We start from the raw sequence: 26,924 nt of genomic DNA, 5'->3' as shown, positions 1-26,924 counted from the left end.
TTTTCTAGAGTATTTCATTTTTAGTTCATATATTCAGAATCTACTTCAAATGAATCTTGAACTAAAACCAAACAATTTATTGTGTTACAAGCACTAGAAATGATCTCTCTATATATACATGTAGTATGGAATGGGGTTGAACCAGTAACAATATTTTTTTTGAAGACCTTAGCGTTTGGTCTCTATTAACATTTATCAATACAAATCAATTATTAGGTGTTGATGTGAATATCCTTTGTTTAATTAACCTTAAAAAACATAAAAGCAACCTTAACTGATTTCTCGCACTAAAATTTGCACATTCTATCATATATTAGAGTTTTAAGTTATTTTTCACCTTAACAAATGAATTATTTTAATTAATTTTTAATTTTTACTTTGGGTAAGAACTATTTGAGACGGAATATCATTACGGTCAGGTCGTGGCTTAAACGAATTTAAAGAAGGAAATTAAAAAAAACACATAAAAGAGCAGGTCGTATATTTTGCCTCAATAGGATTAGTAGGGTAAGGTTTAGCCCGGTTTGAGTTGCCTTGGTACTATGCCTTTGGAAAAATATCCACACGGCTATGAGATTATATGCCCTCGTGAGACTTTGCCGGCAGCTACACCATGAATCCTCTACATGAGGCTGCCATCATAAGACAATGTGAGGTGTAGAGGAGTGATTATATAGCCAAGACATATGAGTAACAATACCGGTGCTATTGTCCCCCTCATTTGTACTTGTGAGAAGGCACGAGAGAAAATATGATATATATTGATTAAAAAAAAAAAAAAAAACGAGGTACTGTTAAAATTGCAATTAAAAAAAAGAAAAAGAAAAAACGTAAAACGAAATTCAAAACCAGTTCTTTTTCCCGCTTAAATCATCCTTTATAAATACTCGCTCTGCGTTTCCCACCATTTTTTTCTCTCCATTTTTCAAAATAAAAAAACAAAAGCAAAGTAGCTTACGACGCACGTTACAATGGCGCCGAAAAAGCGATCTTCTCTCTTCTCTTATACTACACCTATTCTCATCGGTAAGCAAAAACAAACCTAGATTGCTCCAATTAACAGTTCAATACTTTTTCTCATAAAATCCCTAATTTTCATTTTTTTTTGTTTTTGTTATTTTTAGGAAATTGTAAGGTCGTTGTGGAAGCAGGGAAATTCTCCTCAGAAATAAACGAAAATAGTCTAGAAATATCTTTGGCAAAGAACGCCAAAGTCAAAATCTCTGGTAATAATCTTACTTAGTTTAACATTATTATTATTTATTTGTTATACTTCTTGGATTGCCATTCAGTTTTTTCTTTAGGATTTGTTATATACACTAATAGAGTGAGTGAATTTTAATATGTGATAACAGGTCAGTTATCTTTATCAAGATATTAATTAATGCTTATAATATTTTGAAGTGAGTGGTTTCTTAATGTGTTTTGTAGTGGTGGATGATGGGTATTGTTCAAAGGAAGGTGAAATCCCTATGAATAGTGGGTATGAGGAAAATGGTATGGAGTATGGATTTTTGTGGGATAAATTTCTCATTTTTGTTTCATTTTTTTGAGTTTGTTGTATCTATTTTTTCTTTCTTGATTTGTGAAATGATCAATTTGGTTGTGGGCCTGTGTTGATTAGGTAATTACTGCTTCCTGCTCATTAATCCAAAAGATGTTGATGCAAAAACCAAGTCTTTACTTCAGGTAATATATATGCCTATGTTTGTACATAGGTACTTTTGAGTGTAGTGTATGTGTATGTATTCAATTCAATCAAATGCGCCTTAATTCCAAGCTAATTCGTGTCAGGTTTATAAGTTCTTTTTAGGTAGAGGAAGACCTAAGAAGTATTGGGGAGAGGTGATCAGACAGGACATGGCGCGACTTAGGATTACTGAGGACATGACCCTTGATAGGGAATTATGGAGGTCGAGCATTAAGGTTGTAGGTTAGGGGAGAGTGTGAATATTTCTACAGCACAATAGAGGGAGACTATCCAGTTAGGAGTTAGACTAGGAATGTCATTGGTCGTCTATTGATGCAGGGCTTTACCTTCTAGTTGTACTATACCAGTCATTTATTTTGTATTTCGTATTTCGTATTCTGTATTTCATATTTCATATCTCTTATATATTGTTGTTATTTTTATTACGCATTTTTATGGTACTAATATATCATCTCCTATTGCTTTTTTGAACTGAGGGTCTCTTGGAAACAGCCTCTCTACCCTTCGGGGTAGGGGTAAGGTCTGCGTACATATTACCCTCCCCAGACCCCACTTGTGGGATTATACTGGGTCGTTGTTGTTGTTGTTGAGACTATTTGCAGTTCATGTGTATAGTTCTGTATATTGCAGTTGCTTTAGCTTAGATCTTGGACAAAAGTTTTCTCATGATCTTGGCTACTGTACTTGGAACTTATTGAGGAAATGGAGAAAATGAAAATGTTAGTTTGATAGGTAAGATTTTAAAACAATTTGGTTGGCTTCTCATTTGCAGCATCATGCAATACTGGCTGATAACATCTTCTGAAGTAAATGATTTGTTGGTTAATATTAGCTCCAGTGTTTTGTGGTCAATGAAGTGGGTGAGAACCATAAGGTCTCAGGTTCAAATTGTAGCGGAGTCAAAAACCACTAGGTGATTTCTTCCCACCTATCCAAGCCTTGGTAGATAGAGTTACCTGATACCTGTTGCTAGTGGTATGTGGCAGGTATCCCGTGGAATTAGTCGAGGTGCTCGTAAGCTGCCCTCGACACCACGGCTAGAAAAAAAGAATTAGCTCCAATATTTTGGAACACAGCTTCCTTCTTGTTTCTGTCTATACACGACAAATCTCTGGCAGAAAATTGTGGTTGGCATTCTATGTGTGGATTGGTTTATGATTCAATATGTTTGTGCGCAGAGCATTAACCAATAGATGAACGTAAGTAATGGGGAAATCTGTAAAGGCTGTGCAGTTGTGATTAATTTGCCGTTTCTATGTCTAGTGATTGCAAAACCAGAACACACGACAATTGTTCGTGTTATGTAGCAAATGAAGGCTGTGTTTCTTGCTCTGTTGTCTGTGCTTATCTTTCATTTTACCCATTTTGATAATTGCTTAGACTGAGTTGTTTCCTTGTAGAGTTCTCACTTGTTTACTGTCTATGTTGTGGCAGGAAGTATTAAGAATTTATTCAAAAGAGCTACCAGCAATGAACTATGCTGCAAACACAGGAAAAGAATCACAATTCCTTGAAAGATGTGTATCAAATGGGTATAAATACGTAGCAGTTAATTCTTCTCTTTGTGCTGATATGTTTTTCTCATGGTCTTTTAGCATAATCCTGATTATGATGGATTTCACATATTTTGTGAATGGATGTGAAAGTCTGCATTTTGAATGTTGATTTCTTTGGCAGGAAGTACTGCACGCTAGTTCTGAAAACCAAGGATGACATAGAACCTGAGGAGGTATGCTCCGATGATTGCTGTACTAGTACTTATTATGTGTTTCTTCGTATAAATGGAATTAAAAATTCCATTCTATAGGTCATCAAATTTGATGGCATGTGTATAGATGATTTCTATGTATTAACATTACTACTTAAATTTACAAGTTTGTGTGCTTGTGAAGGTCTACTGTACATTGCTCTAACTGAAATTCTGCATCTAATCCTTTTTTATCTTTTTATTGTCAAGGTCATTGCTGCAATCACTTATCAAATAGTTCCAGCTGATATGCAAATTGCTGAGGTTCCTCTTGCGGCTGTTAAATCGGTGTACCAACTCAAGGTTCACTAGTTGTTCCCTAGCTTTCCTATGATTTTTATGTTGATTTGATTGTCGCTTTGATTCACATACTGGATTACGACTGTAGCATTTCTCTCGTGCTTCAAGAGATATGAGTGCAAAATTGCAAATATTAATGCTGTCTTCTAGAACTATGAATTTTGTGAGAAACATAGATGTAGCGTTTCTGTTAAACTTGTTAAATTTTTCATCCTCTTTATTCTTTATGTGCTCTTCTCTGCTCTTTATAAGAGATACGATTATTGCAGACCCAAATTAACCAAATAAGTGTATCCATTCAACAATTCCTTCATAACTATTCAACAAGTATTTTAAAGTCTGAAAAATCCTAACATTTTACGCTTTTAAACATTGCATTAGTTTTGACAAATTTCCTAATAGATAATGTTCAATGGTATAGTAACTTGGGACAACATTAACACCTTGACTTGCAGGGGATTGGTCACTTAATCTATATGGAGCTGAGGAAAAGATTGCAAGGTGTGGGTGTTCGAACCGTACTTTGCTGGGGAGATAAGGAGTCTGAACTATTTTGGCTTAAGCAGGTAAACCTCCAATTATGCTTGTATAGGGTTGAACTATAACCAATCATGGCTGGTTTTAGAATACAATACATTAGTAAATATGTATAAAAGATTCCCAAAAGCATGCTATTTAAGGTAAGTTTCATATTTTTTATGAACTTTATCAAGCTGAAAACAAAATATGTCAAAATGCATTATGGTATTTACCTTATGATAAATCCCTCTGTATTTCTCATGTATAGTTTAGATACGGATAACACAAATCAAATAGGTGCATAGATACTGGCTATTCACATGCTTTCTCTGTTGCTCCTACACTTTATGATAATAAGCAATACGTGTAGAGTTTTTCAGTTATTGGTCAAGTTGACACGAAAGGCAGAGCTCGCAGGCTCCCCGTTAAGGCTGATATTCGGAAAGCATTGTGTTTTCCTGGTGGTTCAAATCTCATGATTTCTCATTTCAACAAGGACAACTTACACGATTCTGCAGTGTATCTAAGTCTGAAATTTCCCTTAAAGCCTTCAGGAGAGGATTGCCAATCTCCAGTTCTTCAAGAACAAAGAGAAACCGTGTCTGATAGAAATGACCATTCCCAGTACAGAAATGAGGCAACTAAAAGCATCGGCTCTAACTACTTCGGTAAGTGAAGCTAATACCGCTTCTACTAATTCACAGAACTACCACATTAATTTTCATCTTGTATCAACTCCATGCTCGCCGCTCGGTTATTTATCCTTGCAACAATTACTTCCCTGCACACATCAAAATAGTTACTACCTCCAAGGTAAATTTGGTAATTTTATGACCCTTAAATGTCTGGCTGCATCAACATTATTTTTAGTTACTTTGAATTCAAAAGAAAAAAAATAAGTTTAGAGCATATTGCGACTTCTACCGATCTTTCAATGTGTATTGTTGAATGATAGAGGATTTCCAAGAAGATATTCTCCATATCAAGATTTGATCCTCTAAGATTTGTTCATATCAAGTTTTGATTCTCTAAGATCTTTCCATATCAAATTTTGATTAATCCCAGATTTTATGGGATTTTGTTTCTAACCTATTCTTGTCTATAAAGTCATGTATATGACATTCAAAAATATGAATGAAATTATTCAAGTTTCTTACTCTTTCCACATGGTATTAGAGCATTAGGCTTATTACTGACAGATTTTTTTCATTCATCCATCTTTTCATCATATTTGTCCTCTTTATTCCGCCCAAGGGTTGAAACCATTTGAAAACCATGTCCGAAGAGAGTACTATTGCGAATACTTCAGTCTTTGAAAATGTTTTGGCCACTGTAGAGCATAGCTCTATAGTTTCAACTGGAGATTTACAAAATATTCAAGCCTCTTATCGGTTGAATGGGAAAAATTATCTAAAATGGTCTCAGCTTGTTCGTTCCTTTCTAAAAGGTAAAGGGAAATTAGGACATCTCCTCGGTACAGGACCATCCAAAGAAAACCCCAAGTTTGATGCATGGGATGAACATGATTCAATGGTGATGTCATGGTTATGGAACTCCATGCTTCCAGAAATTAGTAATACTGTTATGTTTCTCAATACTGCTAAGGAAATTTAGGATGCAGTGAAGGATACATACTCTAAAGTTCATGATGCTGCCCGGATCTATGAAATAAAAACAAAATTATCTGCAACAAAACAGGGAGCTCGATCTGTCACTGAATATTCTAACCTTTTACAGGGGTTATGGCAAGAGATGGATCACTATCAATGCATTCAAATGCGCTGCCCAGACGATGCTGTAATTTTGAAAAGATTTATTAAAAAAGAAAGGATTTATGATTTTCTTGCAGGGCTAAATGAAGAGTTTGATGCTGTACGACTGCAAATTTTAGGGAAAGAAGATCTGCCATCATTGAATAAGACAATGGCCATTATACGGACAGAGGAAGGACGGAGTAGTGTTATGCTTGAAACTCAAATAAATGAAGGATCAACTCTTATGACAAAAGAGACAAATAAAAAGGAATCTTGAGTTTCACAATTGGAGAGCACTATCAAAGCCCGCATCATTCAAACCGATTGTCAACAGGGTCAATTTTTACTGCACTTACTGCAAAAAGTACCGGCACACTAGAGAGATGTTGGAAACTCAATGGTAAACCTCCAACCAAAAATACTTTTGATGGAATGCAAACACACATTGCTAGCAGCCCTCGGGTTGATAAAAAAAGTCCATTAGTCCCAGAATTCAACAAAGAAGATATTGAGAAATTGAAGACATTTTTGGAATCTCTTGAGATATCATCTTCGGCAGGTAGTTGTTCAATGGCCTTTGCAGTATTTCTTCCACTTTTGTTGCTAATGTTAGAGACAAATTTTCTCCAATGTGGGTGGTTGATTCCGGGGCAACTGATCATATGACTTGTTCCTCCCATCTCTTTATATCATATTTACCTTGCCCTAGCTATAAAATAACTATAGCTGATGGTTTAGTTATTACTGTAGCTGGCCAAGGAGACATACAACTGGGAAAGTCTTTGATGCTTAAGAATGTTCTTCATGTCCCAAAGTTATTTGCAAATCTCATTTCTGTCCACAAAGTCACCAAAGATTCCAAATGCAAAATAACCTTTTTCTCTTCATATTGTGCATTTCAGAAATAGGACACGAAGGAGATGATTGGGCGTGCTAGTGAGAAATGTGGTCTTTATTTTCTGGATTTTCACAATGGTGGAGATACAATTAAGAATTCCTTATCATGTTCATTCTTGTCTAAATTTGTTATCTCCAATAAAGAGAGAGTTTGGCTCTATCATCGTCGCTTAGGTCATCTTTCTTTTTATGCAATCAAGCTAATGTTTCCATCGTTATTCAAAAATTTGGTTGTTGAGTCTTTTCATTGTGAAGATTGTGAAATCGCAAAACATAAACGTGTTTCCTTTCCAATAAGCAACAAAAGATGCCAGACTCTATTTTCTCTTATTCATAGTGATGTATGGGGACCCTCTTCCATTCCTAATATTTCCGGTGCTAGATGGTTTGTGTCATTCATTGATGATTGTACAAGAGTAACATGGATCTATTTGTTAAAGCAAAAATCAGATGTCAGTCACGTTCTTCCTACCTTTTTTAATCTGGTTAAAACCCAATTTGATGTGACAATTAAAAGATTCCGTTCTGATAATGCCAAGGACTACTTCAATCAAAACCTCTCTGTTTTCTTCAAAAATGAGGGAATTACTCACGAATCTTCGTGTGTCAATACTCCTCAACAAAATGGGATAGCGGAGAGAAGAAACGTTTTGTTACTTGACATTACTAGATCACTATTGTTTCACAAAAGGGTTCCAAATCAGTATTGGGGGGAAGCTGTCCTAACTGCTGCATATCTTAGTAACAGAATACCATAAAAAATTTTGAATTTTAAGAGCCCACTTGATACTCTTAGGAGTTTCTTCCCGAATTTCGAAAATTCCAGTAAATTGATTCCTAGAATCTTTGGGAGTATTGCCTATGTTCACATTCATTCTCAGAATAGAGGCAAATTAGATCCACGTGCTCTTAAGTGTGTTTTCATTGGATATTCTTCTACTCAAAAAGGATATAAGTGTTACCAACCATCAATCAAGAAGTTTTTTGTTTCAGCTGATGTCACATTTGATGAAAGTGAGTCATTTTTTAAAAATTCTTACATTCAGGAGGAGTCATTGGATGTAAAAGGATCTCTAGACTTATCACTACTTGATTTGTCTATTCCTAGCCATGACAAATCCTTATCTATGTCCTTGCCTGAGTCACCATCTCTTAACTCATCTGAGTCTCTAAATTCTAATGAACCTATTGAGTCTTCTAATCTTGATATAGATAAAGAAATTCAAGAAAGTAATCCACCATTGTAGGTTTATTCCAGAAGAAAAAGACTAACTGATCAAACTACTCAACCACAATTATCTCCTCATGTTCATACTCCTAATACCCATCCTGAACCTGTTGAACCATCATAAACACCAAACCAAACTGATCATGAAAATCATAACCAACCAAATGATCTTGACTTCCCATTGCACTTAGAAAAGGAACCAGAACCTACACAGAACACCCTTTGTGCCTTTCCTTGACATATCAAAACCTATCCCCAAGCCATAAAGCTTTTCTCAGTAATCTCCACACAATTCCTGTTCCAAAAAATTTGTCTGAAGCATTAGGTAACAAAGAGTGAGAAGAAGCTATGAAGATGGAAATTGAAGCATTGTAGAAGAATAAAACTTGGGAAATGGTGGAATTACCAAAAGGGAAAAAGCCGGTAGGGTTTAAAGCACGTTTGGTAGCAAAGGGTTACACACAGACCTATGGAATTGATTATTTGGAGACTTTTGCCCTAGTGGCAAAAATGAATATAGTGAGGATCTTATTGTCATTGGTTGCAATTTTTAATTGGAACCTACAACAATTTGATGTTAAAAATGCTTTTCTATATGGAGATTTAGATAATGAGATCTATATGGAGGTACCACCTGGTTTTGAAAGCAAGAAGGGAATGGTATGTAGACTGAAGAAGGCACTCTATGGACTAAAGCAATCACCCCGTGCATGGTTTGGAAGATTTACAAAGGTTATGATCAAGCTAGGCTATTGGCAGAGTCAAGGAGACCACACCTTGTTCATAAGGCACTCAAAAACAGGAAAGGTAATTGCTCTACTAGTCTATGTAGATAATATCATAGTAACAGGTAATGATTCAGAGGAGAATACACAATTTGAAGAATTATTTACTCAAGGAATTTGATATCAAAGATCTTGGAAAATTAAAGTATTTTTTGGGAATTGAAGTAGCACATTCTAAACAAGGAATCTTTATTTCCCAACAAAAATATGTGCTTGATTTGTTGAAAGAAACAGGAAAATTAGGGTGTAAACCAGTGGCCACACCAATTGAATATAATCATGGGTTGTGTAATTCTCCAGAAGATTCTGTGGTAGATAAAGGCTCGTATCAAAGGCTTGTAGGGAAATTGATCTACTTGTCCCATACAAGGCTAGACATTGCCTTTGCTATAAGTGTCGTTGGCTAATTTATGCATGACCCTAGAGAAATGCATCTCCAAGCGGCAAACATGATTCTACAATATCTTAAAGGAAGCCCCGGAAAAGGAATACTATTCAGAAGAGGAGGAGACATGGTTTTAGAGGCTTATACTGATGCGGATTATGTTGGTTCATTATTGGATTGAAGGTCAACTTCTGGATACTGTACCTTTTTAGGAGGAAATCTTGTGACTTGGAGAAGTAAAAAACAGATTGTGGTGGCCAGATCAAATGCAGAATCCGAGTTCAGATCTATGGCGATGGGAGTTTGTGAGTTGTTATGGTTAAAGATAATCATTGATGATTTGAAGATAAGATGGGAAGGACCTATTAGACTATATTGTGACAATAAATCAGTAATAAGTATAGCTCATAATCCTGTACAACATGATCGCACTAAGCATATTGAGGTAGATAAACACTTCATTAAGGAGAAATTAGATAGTGGACTCATCTTTACACCATTTGTATCTACAAAAGATTAGTTGGCCGATGTTTTAAAAAAAGGACTGCCAAACAATGTGTTTCAAGACCTGATAAGCAAGCTAGGAATGGAAGATATCCATTCACCAGCTTGATGAGGAGTGTTAAATGATAGAAGATTTCCAAGAAGATATTCTCCATATCAAGATTTGATCCTCTAAGATTTGTCCATATCAAGTTTTGATTCTCTAAGATCTTTCCATATTTGATTAATCCCAAATTTTATAGGATTTTGTTAGATTTTATGGGATTTTGTTTCTAACCTCTTCTTGTATATAAAGCCATGTCTATGACATTCAAAAATATGAATGAAATTATTCAAGTTTCTTACTCTTTCCACATGTATCACTATTCTCATTTTCTGTATTTCTTTCAAGATTGTCAAGACTGATATGGTGTCCATCTCATTCAAATGATTTGGTAGCCAATTTTGTTGACTTCGTTTGGTTTGGTAGCCAACCTTGTTGAATTAGTATAATTTGGTAGCCAATTTTATTGACTTGGTTTGGTTTGGTAGCCAACCTTGTTGAAATTGTGAAAAGGGTGTGCAAATTGTCAAATATTGTAGCCTTCAGAGAGTGGGGTTTTGGCTATAAAAGGAGAGTTTTAACTCTCATTTCTACACACCAACAAAGAGAGAAAAGAGAGAGCAAGGTATTCCATAAACTATAAGAAAATAGTTTGTGAAGAAAAATAGAGTGTGAGAGATATTGTAGTAAGGTGGAAAAAACAAAAAAGTGTTTATTTCTTTTGAGGGTGTAGTGGTCTTAGGAGTATTTTTGCTCGTTACTACACAGCGTAAAATTTCTCGCTATAGTGATATCAGTTGCTCTTCTTGGCCGTGGTTTTTCCCTTATTCAGAAGGGTTTCCACGTAAAATTTTGGTGTCATTATTGCTGCATTTCTATTCTTGTTGATTTAACTATAACTTAGTGTTCTGTGTTTATCCCAACAAGTGGTATCAGAGTCAAAGATTTTGTCTGAGTATGCTCTGTGGTTACAGCATAGTCTGAACTTCCACATCAGAAAAGAATTACTTTGGTCTCCTAATAAATAGTATTTGTATTTGTGATAAACGATGGAAGCCAATACTAATAGAATGGTTACTTTGAATGGCACAAATTATGCTATTTGGAAGGGCAAAATGGAAGATTTGCTCTATGTCAAGAATTTTCTTGTCTTCACCACTATAAAGCCTGATAATAAATCAGATGAAGAGTGGAATTTGTTACACAAGCAGATTTGCGGCTTTATTAGACAATGGGTTGACGATAATATTTTGAACCATATTTCTGGGGAGACACATGCTCGAACCTTATGGGAGCACTTAGAAAGTTTGTATGCTCGGAAAACTGGAAGCAACAAGATGTTTCTGATAAAGCAGATGTTGGGTTTAAAATACCATGATGGTTTCACGATGACAGATCATCTGAATAATTTTCAGGGGATCATGAATCAGATATCTGCTATGGGCATTAAATTTGATGAAGAAATTCAAGGCCTGTTTCTACTTGGTTCCCTACCAGATTTTTGGGAAATTCTTAGAACTTCATTGTCAAATTCTGCTCCGGATGGTGTGATCTCTATGGATCTTGCCAAGAGCAGTCTTTTAAATGAAGAGATGAGAAGAAAATCTCAAGGTTCCTCCTCATCAGATGTCTTGGTGACTGACTCTAGCGGGAGAAGCAAGAATCGGGGTTCTCAAATTAGAGAACATAATAGAAGCAAATCCAGAAGCAGACTTAAAGATATTGAGTGCTATCATTGCGGGAAGAAAGGGCATACAAAGAAGTTTTGACGGATTTTGAAAAAGGAGAATAGCGACAAAGAAGAACAGAAAGAAGATGGCAATCGTGTGGCCACCGTCACTACAGAGGATTTTGTTACCGTCCTTGATGCGGATCTGATAAATATTGCTTGTGATGAGTCAAGCTGGGTTGTGGACAGTGGTGCCGCATCTCATGTGACATCAAGGAAGGAATTTTTCTCATCCTATACTCAGGGTGACTTTGGAACTTTGAGTATGGGTAATGAGACTGTATCTATGGTGGCTGGTGTTGGAACGATTTGTTTGGAATAGTATTGGAACTAAACTAGTTTTAAACAATGTAAAGCATGCACTGATGTTCGTTTGCACTTGATCTCTGTTGGTGTTTTGGATGATGAGGGATATGTCAGTACCAATGGTGCTGGAAAGTGGAAGCCCACTAAAGCTTCCATGATTGTGGCTCGTGGGAAAAAGCGTTGTGGTCTATACTGGACTACGGCCTCTACCTGTGTTGATATGGTGAATGCCGTTGAGAGCAATAACTCTTCAACGTTATGGCATAAGAGGCTTAGCCACATTAGCGAGAAAAGACTAAATGTTTTGGCCAAGAAGAAATTGTTGTCAAATTTTGAAAGTGCAAGATTGAAAAATGTAAGCACTGCTTGGCTGGAAAACAAAAAGGAGTTTCTTTCCAATCTCATCCTTCTTCAAGAAAGACAGTTGCTTGAGTTGGTACATTCAGATTTATGTGGTCCAATGAAGACAAGGACTTTGGGTGGTGCACTTTATTTTGCTACCATTATTGATGATTGCTCAAGGAAACTTTGGGTCTACATCTTGAAGACTAAAGACCAAGTGTTGGGTGTATTTAAGCAGTTTCAGGCTTCAATTGAAAGAGAAACAGGAAAGAGGCTGAAGTGTATTTGTACTGATAACGGTGGTGAATATTATGGACCGTTTGACGAATACTGCAAGCAACAGGGTATCAGACACCAGAAGACTCCTCCTAAGACTCCTCAGCTTAATGGTTTAGCATAAAGGATGAACAAGACTTTGATGGAAAGAGTCAGATGTTTGTTTTCTGAAGCAAAGTTGCCTAATTCCTTTTGGGGTGAGGCTTTGTTGACCGCCGCACATGTTATTAATTTATCCCCTGCAGTTGATTTGCAAAGTGATGTTCCAAACAGAGTTTGGTATGACACGAATGTTTCCTATGACCACTTGAAAGTGTTTGGTTGCAAAGCTTTTGTACATGTACCTAAAGATGAGAGGTCAAAATTAACTGCCAAGACAAGACAATGCATCTTCATTGGTTATGGCCTTGATGAGTTTGGTTACAGGCTATATGATCCAATTGAGAAGAAGGTCGTAAGAAGCCGTGATGTTATCTTCGTGGAAGATCAAACCCTTGAAGATATTAACAAAGCGGAGAAGCTAAAATTTCCAAATTCTGAAGGTTTAGTTAATCTTGATCAAGTTCCTCATACAAATGCGGATGACGTTGGTGGGCTAAATGATGATGGTGATGCCCAGAACCATATTCCAGATTAGCATATTGATGGTGATAACAATGCTAATGCTGATGAGGTAAATGCTCCTACTCACGAAGCTGTGGACGAGTTAGATATTCCACTCAGGAGGTCTTCTAGACCTCGTACTCCTTCCTCTCGTTATTCGCCCAATGAGTATGTATTACTCATTGATGGGGGAGAACCTGAATGTTATGCGGATGCCATAGAGGATGAGCACAAAGATCAATGGATTGAAGCCATGCAAGATGAGATGAAATCTCTGCATGAGAACCATACTTATGAGTTGGTGAAATTGCCTAAGGGCATGAGAGCTTTGAAAAACAAGTGGGTGTTCATAGTTAAAACTGAAGAACATAATTTGAAGCCCAGATACAAAGCTAGATTAGTTGTCAAGGGATTTGGTCAAAGAAAAGGTATTGACTTTGACGAAATATTTTCTCCTGTCGTGAAAGTGTCCTCCATTCGGACAGTTCTTGGTTTGATTGTTAGTCTTGATTTGGAGATTGAGCAGATGTATGTGAAGACTGCTTTTCTTCACGATGACTTAGAAGAGGAGAATTATATGGAACAACTTGAGGGCTTCAAGGCAAAGGGTAAGGAAAATCTTGTATGCAAACTTAAGAAGAGTCTATATGGATTGAAGCAAGCTCCTAGACAGTGGTACAAGAAGTTTGAGTCTGTTATGGGGGAGCAAGGCTACAAGAAGACTTCTTTAGATCACTGTGTGTTTGTACAAAGATTTTCTGATGATGATTTTATCATCCTCTTGCTATATGTGGATGATATGTTGACCAAGGTGGTATCAAGAGACAAGTTCGAGCTATGCAAAGAACTTGTCGGCATGCACTCAAACTAGAAGACATTGCTATCTCCTCTAGATGAATGAGACTTGAAGTAGCCAATTTTGTTGACTTGGTTTGGTTTGATAGCCAACCTTGTTGAATTAGTATAATTTGGTAGCCAAATTTATTGACTTGGTTTGGTTTGGTAGCCAACCTTGTTGAAATTGTGAAAAAGGTATGCAAATTGTCAAATATTGTAGCCTTCAGAGAGTGGGGTTTTGGCTATAAAAGGAGAGTTTTAACTCTCATTTCTACATACCAACAAAGAGAGAAAAGAGAGAGAGCAAGGTATTCCATAAACTATAAGAAAATAGTTTGTGAAGAAAAATAGAATCTGAGAGATATTGTAGTAAGGTGGAAAAAGCAAAAGAGTGTTTATTTCTTTTGAAGGTGTAGTGGTCTTAGGAGTATTTTTACTCGTTACTACACAATGTAAACTTCCTCGCTATAGCGATATCAGTTGCTCTTCTTGGCCGTGGTTTTTCTCTTATTCAGAAGGGTTTCCACGTAAAATCTTGGTGTCATTATTGCTGCATTTCTATTCTTGCTGATTTAACCATAACTTAGTGTTCTGTGTTTATCACTAATACCGTGAATATTATTTTTACGGGGTTTATTCCCAACAAAAAGACTATCAACCTGGAGATTGTGCTGCTGGGAGCAGCAAGCGCGGACCTATGGGATTCAATGAAAGCGAAAGCCAGGCTTTTCTGAAGCAATGTTCTTGTTCAGCATCAGGATCAAAGAAGAGGACTTGGGAAACCTCGTACACTTCTGTTAAATCCAAAAAAATAAAGGGAGGACATCAAACTGAATGTGACTTTCATGCTAAGGACAATAGTTTAGAAAGTGATGTGGGGATTAGTTTCTCTGCAGTATCAAAGAGAAAATGTCAGGCAGATATTAATCCTAGTGACCGATTGACAAGCCGCTCTCTGGAAAAGAATGCTGAAGAAGCTACAACAGTTAAATCCACATATAAAGGTCACAGTAGCCGAGGTGTTTCTTCAAAAGAGACAAGCTACAGAATTATGTTGATGAACATTGCTGATGATAATAAAAAAGCAAATTTGACCAAGGTATACTCTAGTTGCCTACTTTTTGCCAGATACTTTAATGATTATTTGATGCTTATCCCCTTTCACAATATGAATTTGTGAACTATTTTTGTCAGTTATTTGAGGGATTCTTCTCAGTTATTGTTCTTTTTAACTGCACATTTATGCTGCTTATGCAGATAATCGGAGACCTTGGTGGAGATGTTACTTCTGATGGAAGTGTAAGCACACACGTAGTCACAGGCAAAGTGAGGAAAACCTTGAATTTTTGCTCTGCTCTCTGCTCAGGGTGAGTTTCTCCTCCGTGTGCTGCTTGTTCCAGCCCTGATGGAATTTTAATCTATCTTGACTATTCCATAAATTTGGAGTTGTTATTTTCCTATTTTCTTTTGTCCCTGTTTCTGCTAGTTCTCCTGTAGTCCTTTATCGCTAGTAATATTGAGAGGGAAAAAAACCAAAACATCAATTGAAGGAAAATAAAACCAAGAAAGGTAAAAGCATAGAGTAGTGTTAATTAGGCTATGTTACTAGACTACTAGTTCAAAGTAGTCAGAAGTAAGTCCACGTTTTAAGTCTCTCAATACTGGCCATGGGCATGTGAACTACAGTCGATGAGGAACGATCATATCAAAGACCAATATTGTACTTTACGCACCTTAGTTATACTAAAAGTATATTATGCACCATGGCTACCCAGTTCAGAAGTATAGACGATGAGATGGATATGCAACTTACATTTTTGAGTGAGTCTTTGTCATTCTAACTCAGCATAACACATGATCAAATAGCTACTTGGTTTGCTAGCCTAGGCACTTCAGGTGGAGGTGAACTGCCCTAAGTCTCAATTACAAGATGGACTGACTATTGTCCGTGTTTAACCAAAAATCTGAGTCTTTGGTCAAAGCTAAAAAGAAATTCGGGTTACTGATAATCAGGAAACGAAAATAAAATGTTTTTGAGAATGATGGTAAAACAATAAATAGTTTTGTATTTCAGTAAGATCTCAATAGTATTTCGTGTCTCTACAGATGTTGAGTCCTTCTCCTTTTATAGTTGATTCTAGAAGAAGATGTAATTGTATTGAAAAAAAAACTGAATTTACATTGTAGGTGACGTGGCATGACACGTGGACTGGTCAAATGGTCTAAACACAATAAATAGCCAAGAGGCACGGGCGACAACAGATAAGGGAAAAAAAAAGCAACATAGGTGTGGACCGTTACTAAAATAGGTACGAGTCTAGTACCTATTCGAGTCATTTAAAGACCGAAGATCGGAAGAAGTTGAAGATACGAATCTGATGGCGTAAAAGAGTCTAAATACAACATTAAATATCAAATACGTTAGAATATTTGAATTAAATAGAAATGATTGTGTAACGTTTCTTTTAATGTCATTTATTGCTCATAATTGCCTCATTAAGACAAAGGCATTACATCTTCTCCTAGAATCAACTATAAAAGGAGAAAGACTCAACATCTGTAGAGACACGAAATACTATTGAGATCTTACTGAAATACAAAACTATTTAATGCTTTACCATCATTCTCAAAAACATTTTATTTTCGTCTCCTGATTATCAGTAACCCGAATTTCTTTTTAGCTTTGACCAAAGACTCAGATTTTTGGTTAAACAAATTGGTTTCATTACCGGGAATCTGATAATCTTTTCTTTTAAGCTATATCTTGTCCATTGTTATCACCATGTCAAACAACAACACCGACAATAACAGTAATAACACATTGGGAAACCATGAAAATCAAATCCATCAAAATCAAGGTGACGTGGTTCCCTCCCCTCCAGATTCACCACGTCAATCTCGTGAAGGCACTCCTGTTACTGAATCCCGTGCTGATCAACAAGAACAATCTGAACACTTTGAAGGAGGTACAAATGATTGCCTGCTACACCACCCATACCAACTCCTAATAATAATACATTGGAGAATCCCCGTTCTGGTCTGGTTAATTCTGGAAATGGAGGAACCACCAGTGAACCACAGGAAGGGGGACCAGGTAATTCAAATAATTCCTATTTGCAAAATTTAGTACTAACCTTGCAGAAACAGATTAAGGAACAAAATGAGCGTATTGAGCAAATCCCTAGAGTTCCGCCTGTAATAAAAGGAGTAGACATGGACAAATACTCACAACAACCTTGGAAGCCAAGTGATGCTCCACTTCCAATTCCGAAAAAGTTCAAAATGCCTGACATCCCGAAATATGTGGTACTACAGACCCACGTGACTGCGTTACAACAGGCGTGAAAGGCAACGACTTGACCAAACAAGAAATTGAATCAGTACTGGTCAAGAAATTTGGAGAAACACTCACCAAGGGTGCATTAACCTGGTATTCTCTTTTATCTGAAAATTCTATAAATTCTTTTGCTGAGCTTGCAGATTCTTTTATTAAAGCACATTCGGGAGCACAAAAGGTTGAGAAAAGAATGGAAGATATTTTCAAAATCAAACAAGGGGATTCGGAGTTGCTTAGAGATTTTGTTGATAGATTCCAACGTGAAAGAATGACTCTACCCCGTGTGCCTGACAACTGGGCTGCAATAGCCTTTGCGAGTAATTTAAATGACAAAAGTTCTGAAGCCACGAGACGACTCAAAGAAAGCCTTCGAGAATTTCCTGCAACCACGTGGAATGATGTTTACAACCGGTATAGTACGAAGCTGCGAATTGAAGAAGATACCGTACCTAAGTTTCATCATGAAGAAAGGGGTGGTTCCAGAAGATCAGAAACCGAAAAAAGATCCATATAAAAACAGGTACGATCCATATATGGGACCTGCAGGAAAAGACCCACGGTTAAAACAAGATAGCCAGCAATATGATCAAAAATCGAGGAACAGGGACTCTGGTTCTTCTTCGAAATTCAGGAATGATCGGAACAGACAAGAGTCACGAGATGATGACAGAAGTTTAAAGGCACAATTCGGCGGATATAATTTTAATGTCTCTATCTCCGAGCTCGTGGCTGTTTTGAGAAACATGGGAGATAAGGTACGGTGGCCAAAAGAGATGCGGTCAAATCCAAATAGACGCAATCCAGATCATTGGTGCGAATTCCACAATGATCACGGGCACAAAACTTCAGAATGTAGATTCTTGCAGAGTGAAGTGGATCATCTATTGAAGCAAGGGTACCTCACTGAGTTATTTAGTGAAAAAGGAAAACAAGCCTATATGAAAAATAGGCAAGAGCCACCAAAGCCTCCTTCACCCAAGAGAACGTGATAAGTGGGGGAGAAGATATTCACGGCACACCCTACACAGCCTCCAACAAGGTTTCTAAGGTAACAATTACACACGGGAAACGGGTGCGGCAGGTTTTAGAAAATGAAAGTATTTCGTTCGATGATGCAGATACCGAAGGAGCGATAACTCCACATAATGACGCTCTGGTAATATCTTTACTTGTACATGATACTAATGTAAGACGAGTTTTGATTGATCCAGGGAGTTCCGTAAATATTATACTACTAAGGGTATTACGTGAAATGCAAGCCGAAGACAAAGTGATACCCAAGGCGCACACCTTGTCAGGCTTCAACAATTCAAGTGTGGTAACAAAAGGAGAGGTAATTCTAACAACTTTTGCTACAGGTGTTGTTAAAGAAACTAAATTTCAGGTAGTTGATATGGAAATGGCCTACAATCTGATCATGGAGAGACCATGGATACATGATATGGATGTTGTCCCATCAACTCTACATCAAATTATTAAATTCCCATCACCATGGGGAATTTGCCAAATTCGTGGGGATCAGCAGACAACTAGAAGTATCAACGCTGTAACAGGAACGAGCACCGTAAATAAAGAAAAATAGCAATTACAGGAAGCAGTTGAAGGTGTAAAAGATCAAACTTCAGCTGAACAAGAAAAGACAGATTTGGACTCGAGGCCTGATACAATTCAGGAACCGGAAGAAAATGAAAGCATCAAAACATCAATTGAAGAGCTCGAGGCAGTGATATTATTTGAGCAATGGCCTGAACGGAAGGTTTATGTCGGAGCCAATTTAAGCTCAGACATGCGAGGTATGATAATAGAATTTTTAAAAGCTAACGTAGACTGCTTTGCTTGGTCCCACGCTGATATGACAAGGATACCACCAGATGTGATGACTTACAAACTCAATGAGGACCCCTCTTTCACACCAATAAAGCAAAAGAAAAGAAAGCAAGGTGCTTTCAAGAACCAGGTGATTCAGGATGAGGTCCAAAATTTATTAAAAATCGGGTCGATCCGCGAGGTAAAGTATCCTAATTGGTTAGCTAACACGGTGGTCGTACCCAAGAAAAATGGTAAGTGGCGCGTTTGTGTGGATTATACCGATCTAAACAAAGCCTGTCCAAAAGATTCTTTTCTTTTACCGCATATAGACCAACTAATTGATGCAACCGCAGGTCATGAATTTTTAAGCTTTTTAGATTCATATTCGGGATATAATCAAATTAAAATGGATCCTAGTGATGAAGAAAAAACTTCTTTCATCACAGACAGGGGGACTTACTGTTATAAAGTAATGCCCTTTGGTCTCAAAAATGCTGGGGCAACCTATCAAAGGTTGGTCACCAAAATGTTCCAAGAACATTTAGGGAAGACAATGGAGGTATATATAGACGATATGCTCGTCAAAACCCAGCAGTCTCATGATCATATTTCTCATCTATCTGTTACATTTGATATTTTGCGAAAATTTAATATGAAACTCAACCCAGAAAAATGTGCATTTGGAGTTGCATCAGGTAAGTTTTTGGGTTTTCTTGTTTCTAACCGTGGTATTGAGGTAAATCCTTCTCAGATCAAAGCAATAGAAGAAATCCCTGATATCCTTACTAATAAAAAGGAAGTCCAAAGATTAACAGGAAGAATTGCAGCTTTGGGGAGATTTATTTCCAAATCCTCAGAAAACTGTTTTAAGTTTTTCTCTGCACTCAAAAAGCAAGATCACTTTGAATGGAATGAAGATTGTCAACAAGCCCTTAGAAATTTGAAAGCTTATTTGTCAAAACCATCGTTATTGGCAAAACAAAAGGTTGGGGAAAAGCTTCTCATCTATCTGGCTGTATCTGAAGTTGCGGTAAGTGCTGTTTTAGTCTGAGAGGACCAAGGTAAACAATCTCCTATTTATTATGTAAGTAAGTCCTTATTAGATGCTGAGACACGATACCCACAGCTAGAAAAGTTAGCATTAGCTTTGATCATGGCATCTAGAAAATTAAGACCTTATTTTCAATGTCATCCCATTATTGTAGTTACTGCTTTTCCGCTTCGAAATATTTTGCATAAACACGAACTTTCAGGAAGATTAGCAAAATGGGCTATAGAACTAAGTGAATACGAAATCATTTATCAACCCAGGACCGCTATAAAATCTCAAGTACTAGCTGATTCCGTGGCTGATTTTAGTCAGGGGATGCATTTAGAAGCAGAAAAAGAATTACAAGTTTTTAATGATGCAAACCCGGGGACTTGGGTTTTATTCACTGATGGTTCATCCAATGTAAAAGGGGCAGGCCTAGGGATAGTCCTCGTACCACCTACGGGTGAGACTATTAGACAGGCTATAAAATGTCACTCTAAAACTAACAATGAAGCAGAGTATGAGGCTGTAATTGCAGGTCTAGAATTGGCACGAGAACTCGGCATAACACAGATTATAATCAAGAGTGATTCTCAACTCGTGGTCAATCAAATGATGGGGACTTATACAGCCAGGGAGACGCGAATGCAAGAATACCTCGCAAAGGTACGGGAATTGACTTGAGCCTTGGGGTTTGCTCCCATTCAAGGTCTCAAGTTCGAAACCCACTGGGTGCAAACAATTTCTGAGGGCCATCGGACTGGGTAAAACCTGAATTAACCGTGGTGCACTTGCGGGAAACTCCTTGCCGAGGGCCTGTGCGCCCCGGGATTAGTCGGGGCTCTTAGAGACTCGGACACCCGGTGCAAATCAAAAAAAAAAAACTTGGAAAGTAGTGCAGATCCCAAGAGATGAGAATGTAGAGGCAGATGCTTTGGCTAATCTCGCATCTGCAGCATACGTAGCAAACGATACAAATGCTTCAGTCATACATTTATTTCATTCCGTTCTCGAACCTGATAAAAACGAGGTAAATTTTAATCATTTAACATGGGATTGGAGAAACAAAATTGTTGCCTTTTTACAGCACGGTACCGTGCCTAATGACAAAGGAAAGGCTCACGCACTTCGCAAAAAAGCTGCTCGATATTGTTTATATCAAGAAAATCTTTATCGAAAGATGTTCGGTGGACCACTAGCAAGGTGTCTCGGACCCTCTCAAACAGAATATGTGATGAGAGAAGTGCACGAAGGACATTATGGAAATCACGCAGGGGGGAGGTCACTGGTAAGAACGTTAATTCACGCAGGATATTATTGGCCTAAGATGGAAGAAGAGGCAAACAGTTTCGTGTCCAAATGTGATAAATATCAAAGATACGGCAATAATATGCACAGACCAGCTGAGTTATTACACCCTGTTATAGCCCCGTGGCCCTTTATGAAATGGGGAATGGATATCATAGGTCCACTTCCACAAGCAAAAGGGCCTATAATTTGATGTAGAGTTGATGGGACAACATCCATATCATGTATCCATGGTCTCTCCATGATCAGATTGTAGGCCATTTCCATATCAACTACCTGAAATTTAGTTTCTTTAACAACACCTGTAGCAAAAGTTGTTAGAATTACCTCTCCTTTTGTTACCACACTTGAATTGTCGAAGCCTGACAAGGTGTGCGCCTTGGGTATCACTTTGTCTTCGGCTTGCATTTCACGTAATACCCTTAGTAGTATAATATTTACGGAACTCCCTGGATCAATCAAAACTCGTCTTACATTAGTATCATGTACAAGTAAAGATATTACCAGAGCGTCATTATGTGGAGTTATCGCTCCTTCGGTATCTGCATCATCGAACGAAATACTTTCATTTTCTAAAACCTGCCGCACCCGTTTCCCGTGTGTAATTGTTACCTTAGAAACCTTGTTGGAGGCTGTGTAGGGTGTGCCGTGAATATCTTCTCCCCCACTTATCACGTTCTCTTGGGTGAAGGAGGCTTTGGTGGCTCTTGCCTATTTTTCATATAGGCTTGTTTTCCTTTTTCACTAAATAACTCAGTGAGGTACCCTTGCTTCAATAGATGATCCACTTCACTCTGCAAGAATCTACATTCTGAAGTTTTGTGCCCGTGATCATTGTGGAATTCGCACCAATGATCTGGATTGCGTCTATTTGGATTTGACCGCATCTCTTTTGGCCACCGTACCTTATCTCCCATGTTTCTCAAAACAGCCACGAGCTCGGAGATAGAGACATTAAAATTATATCCGCCGAATTGTGCCTTTAAACTTCTGTCATCATCTCGTGACTCTTGTCTGTTCCGATCATTCCTGAATTTCGAAGAAGAACCAGAGTCCCTGTTCCTCGATTTTTGATCATATTGCTGGCTATCTTGTTTTAACCGTGGGTCTTTTCCTGCAGGTCCCATATATGGATCGTACCTGTTTTTATATGGATCTTTTTTCGGTTTCTGATCTTCTGGAACCACCCCTTTCTTCATGATGAAACTTAGGTACGGTATCTTCTTCAATTCGCAGCTTCGTACTATACCGGTTGTAAACATCATTCCACGTGGTTGCAGGAAATTCTCGAAGGCTTTCTTTGAGTCGTCTCGTGGCTTCAGAACTTTTGTCATTTAAATTACTCGCAAAGGCTATTGCAGCCCAGTTGTCAGGCACACGGGGTAGAGTCATTCTTTCACGTTGGAATCTATCAACAAAATCTCTAAGCAACTCCGAATCCCCTTGTTTGATTTTGAAAATATCTTCCATTCTTTTCTCAACCTTTTGTGCTCCCGAATGTGCTTTAATAAAAGAATCTGCAAGCTCAGCAAAAGAATTTATAGAATTTTCAGATAAAAGAGAATACCAGGTTAATGCACCCTTGGTGAGTGTTTCTCCAAATTTCTTGACCAGTACTGATTCAATTTCTTGTTTGGTCAAGTCGTTGCCTTTCACGCCTGTTGTAACGCAGTCACGTGGGTCTGTAGTACCACATATTTCGGGATGTCAGGCATTTTGAACTTTTTCGGAATTGGAAGTGGAGCATCACTTGGCTTCCAAGGTTGTTGTGAGTATTTGTCCATGTCTACTCCTTTTATTACAGGCGGAACTCTAGGGATTTGCTCAATACGCTCATTTTGTTCCTTAATCTGTTTCTGCAAGGTTAGTACTAAATTTTGCAAATAGGAATTATTTGAATTACCTGGTCCCCCTTCCTGTGGTTCACTGGTGGTTCCTCCATTTCCAGAATTAACCAGACCAGAACGGGGATTCTCCAATGTATTATTATTAGGAGTTGGTATGGGTGGTGTAGCAGGCAATCGACTAGCTAGAGCCTAAAGAGCTTTGCCGACATGTGCATCAATTAGCTTTTGTAAAGCTTCATTTGTACCTCCTTCAAAGTGTTCAGATTGTTCTCGTTGATCAGCACGGGATGCAGTAACAGGGGTGCCTTCACGAGATTGACGTGGTGAATCTGGAGGGGAGGGAACCACGTCACCTTGATTTTGATGGATTTGATTTTTATGGTTTCCCAATGTGTTATTACTGTTATTGTCGGTGTTGTTGTTTGACATGGTGATAACAATGGATTAGATATAACTTAAAAGAAAAGATTATCAGATTCCCGGTAACGGAACCAATTTGTTTAACCAAAAATCTGAGTCTTTGGTCAAAGCTAAAAAGAAATTCGGGTTACTGATAATCAGGAGACGAAAATAAAATGTTTTTGAGAATGATGGTAAATAGTTTTGTATTTCAGTAAGATCTCAATAGTATTTCGTGTCTCTACAGATGTTGAGTCCTTCTCCTTTTATAGTTGATTCTAGGAGAAGATGTAATGTCTTTGTCTTAATGAGGCAATTATGAGCAATAAATGACATTAAAAGAAACGTTACACAATTATTTCTATTTAATTCAAATATTCTAACGTATTTGATATTTAATGCTGTATTTAGACTCTTTTACGTCATCAGATTCGTATCTTCAACTTCTTCCGATCTTCGGTCTTTAAATGACTCGAATAGGTACGAGACTCGTACCTATTTTAGTAACGGTCCACACCTATGTTGCTTTCTTTTTCCCTTATTTGTTGTCGCCCGTGCCTCTTGGTTATTTATTGTGTTTTGACCAGTCCACGTGTCATGTCATGTCACCTACAATGTAAATTCAGTTTTTGTTTTTCAATAGTCTGTCCTTTTGTTTTCTCTGCTTATTTCCTGAATACAATTACTAGAGTTTACATCTTTTTTTTTTTTAAACCCCTCTCAAATTAGGAGTATCCACACTTCCCCTTCATGGTGACTCGAACCCAAGACCTAACGGTCGTAGGTGGAGGTGCTTTTACCAACTGAGCAAGACTCAGTTGTCCTAAAGTTTACATCTTATGTTTATTTCAGGTTAAGAGATGAGCATTTTCTTTCTTAAGGCTACTTTAAGCTTTCCTTTCTAAAAAGGATAGTTTCTACGAGATGGACATCTTAAGAGTGTGCAAAATTGTCGCAGCACGTGCAAATAAGAGATTAGGGAACATTTTATGCAAAATGTACATAAAATGCTCCAAACCTATGTGAAAATCTAGGTCTGCATCCATTTAAATTTTTGATAGGATGATTTTGGTTGTTGTGCTTTTAGTAAAATATGTAGGATTGTCATTGCTGGAAATAATGCATCATAGTGCCACAAAGTTAAGATACTATCCAAATGTCCGTTTGATTTTTTTTTTAATGTCATATGTACTGTCTTATTTTTCTAAACATATAGACAATACTATCGTCCATTCACTTCTATCTCTTGTATTTGTAACCTAAATTCTTGTAAGTAGCTAGACTCTAGAATTTGATTGCATGTGTTCTTGTTTTTGGTCTTGTGGAAATGCGATCAGAGCTTGGATACTGGCACCAAGTTGGTTGAAAGAAAGTGTCCGGACTGGCAAATTTATAGGTGGGTAAAAACTGTTAAGTTTGACCTTAATTGGACTATTGACACTTGTTAATCGGTCCCTGTTGATTTTTTCAGATGAAATGCCATTTATTTTGAGGGATGAAGACTACGAACTGAAGTACAGAACTAAGCTTAAAGGGGCAGTTCTTAGAGCAAAAACATACCCCCAAGCTCTGCTCAAGGGGTATGACATATGTCTTGCAGCTCATGTTCATCCTCCAGTTGGTACCTTATCAGCCATTGTAAAATCTGCAGGAGGAAATGTGAGTTAATATTTACTTCATGAGCAAGAAATTTTTAGAATATTCATAATGCCGTTAATATTTTTCCAAAATCATGTCAAACTTGCACTTTCTCTCCTTTTCTTTTACCATCTATTTTCTAAAATCTACTGGCTCGATTGATTTGCACTAGGTAGGCCAACTAAGGGGAGTAAACTTATACTTTCTCCGCTCTTGAAAAAATGACCAATATGGAAATAATTGAAAATAAGGAGATGGAGCATGTCATTTTTTCCCTGCATTATTTGATGTCATTTCTTACCAAATTCTTAGGTTATACATGGACTAGATCAAGTGAAAGACTATTCTAAAACGATATTCGTTGCATGTGAAGAAGACATGGATGAAGCACTGTCAGCGGTGAAGAAGGGAATATGGACTTTCAGCAGTGACTGGTTTATGAACTGCATAATGAAACAAGAGCTTGACTTAGGAGCTCCTCAATTTGCAGAGTCCCTCTAATGCACAGATAGAATATGAGCAAAGTGATGTGATAAAATATGAAAAATTGTGAATATTTCTAAGAAAGGAAACTTGAAAAATAAAACTTAGGATAGTATATATGCTGTTTGTTAATAGTTAGGGAGAAACACTTAAGATGTTTCCATTTCTTCTAAATAATCTCTTCTTGTCTGTATTTTTAAATGGTTGTAATGGACATTTTTCCTCATCAGGGTTGACTTACTACTGACCAATTGAAGGGATTCAAGTAAGACCAGACCCCTATGGTTTTATCTTGTTCGCTGCATAAAAATTCAAAAGCGACTAAGTTTAATAACAGGGTCTTGGTCCATTCGTGGATGGTTAGTTCAGGAAGGAACAATGTTCCTGATAACACAAATGATTTAAGCTGGATGAGTGATAAGCTAATATTTTGTTGGTTGTTTGAACTGCAACGAATACCCATTTTCTTCAGCTCCGTGACTGATAAAGGTTCACAAATAGCACCATCTTCTTTTTTTTCTTCTTCATCGCCATCTTCTCTAAAATTAGAAGGAATCCATAGGTCTCTAAAATTTTGAAGAAGATGAGCAGGAGCTGGAGTGTGGTGTGTGAGGAATCTAACATTATCGTACTCTATATAACTAGGAACTGTAGTATAAGGGGACATTGTTAACAAATGGTTAAAGAGGAAAAGCCCGGTAAGGTCTAGCAAATGATCCTCAGTAAATGCAAATGCGCGTGCTAACACATGTAGAATCTGGAAAGGCAATTGATTTTCGAACAATAAAAGGTCACGACACACCAAATCTCTATCATGTTTCTTCATATTCATGCTGTCGCGGTGTATGAGAAATCCAATAATAAAGCAGCCGTCGAGGAACAGCATCAGACACCAGTCACGGTCGTCAGCATAACATTCGGAAGGACTAGGAGAGTAACAATTCCGAGCGCTGAGCAAGTCCTTTTCAACAGCTGCATACACTTCCGCAATGGGTATGCCTACACATCCAACCGTTTCCCTCACTACTTCCCGTTTGAACTTCTCCATGTCGTCAAGATGAGGTTTTCCATGGTGTATTGGACCAATGGAAACCACATAGGGCT

General features: G+C 37.5%; 1 protein-coding gene across 3 annotated transcripts; it reads left to right on the top strand.

Annotated features, from left to right (window-relative positions):
* The first annotated feature begins 920 nt into the window (after positions 1-920).
* On the top strand, positions 921-26,060 carry LOC107763555 (uncharacterized). Of its 3 annotated transcripts, none has more exons than XM_075233644.1 (14): positions 921-1,026; positions 1,125-1,226; positions 1,432-1,497; positions 1,625-1,689; positions 3,146-3,243; positions 3,389-3,440; positions 3,669-3,761; positions 4,214-4,324; positions 4,648-4,945; positions 14,617-15,065; positions 15,224-15,333; positions 25,037-25,095; positions 25,171-25,358; positions 25,711-26,060. In XM_075233644.1, exons 1-14 carry the CDS (start codon positions 972-974, stop codon positions 25,738-25,740), a joined length of 1,776 nt encoding a protein of 591 aa, XP_075089745.1. In that variant the 5' UTR covers positions 921-971; the 3' UTR covers positions 25,741-26,060. The 3 variants fall into 3 exon arrangements, with proteins under 3 accessions (XP_075089745.1, XP_075089744.1, XP_075089747.1); XM_075233643.1 differs by having other exon boundaries at positions 25,650-26,060; XM_075233646.1 differs by lacking the exons at positions 4,648-4,945; positions 14,617-15,065 and having other exon boundaries at positions 25,650-26,060.
* Positions 26,061-26,924: the final 864 nt, after the last annotated feature.

Source organism: Nicotiana tabacum, chromosome 16 (assembly GCF_000715075.1).
Source record: "Nicotiana tabacum cultivar K326 chromosome 16, ASM71507v2, whole genome shotgun sequence".
In the NCBI taxonomy this organism is placed as follows: Eukaryota; Viridiplantae; Streptophyta; class Magnoliopsida; order Solanales; family Solanaceae; genus Nicotiana; species Nicotiana tabacum.
The sequence above is the reverse complement of the archived record's forward strand: the minus strand, read 5'-3'. Positions and strand labels throughout refer to the sequence as shown.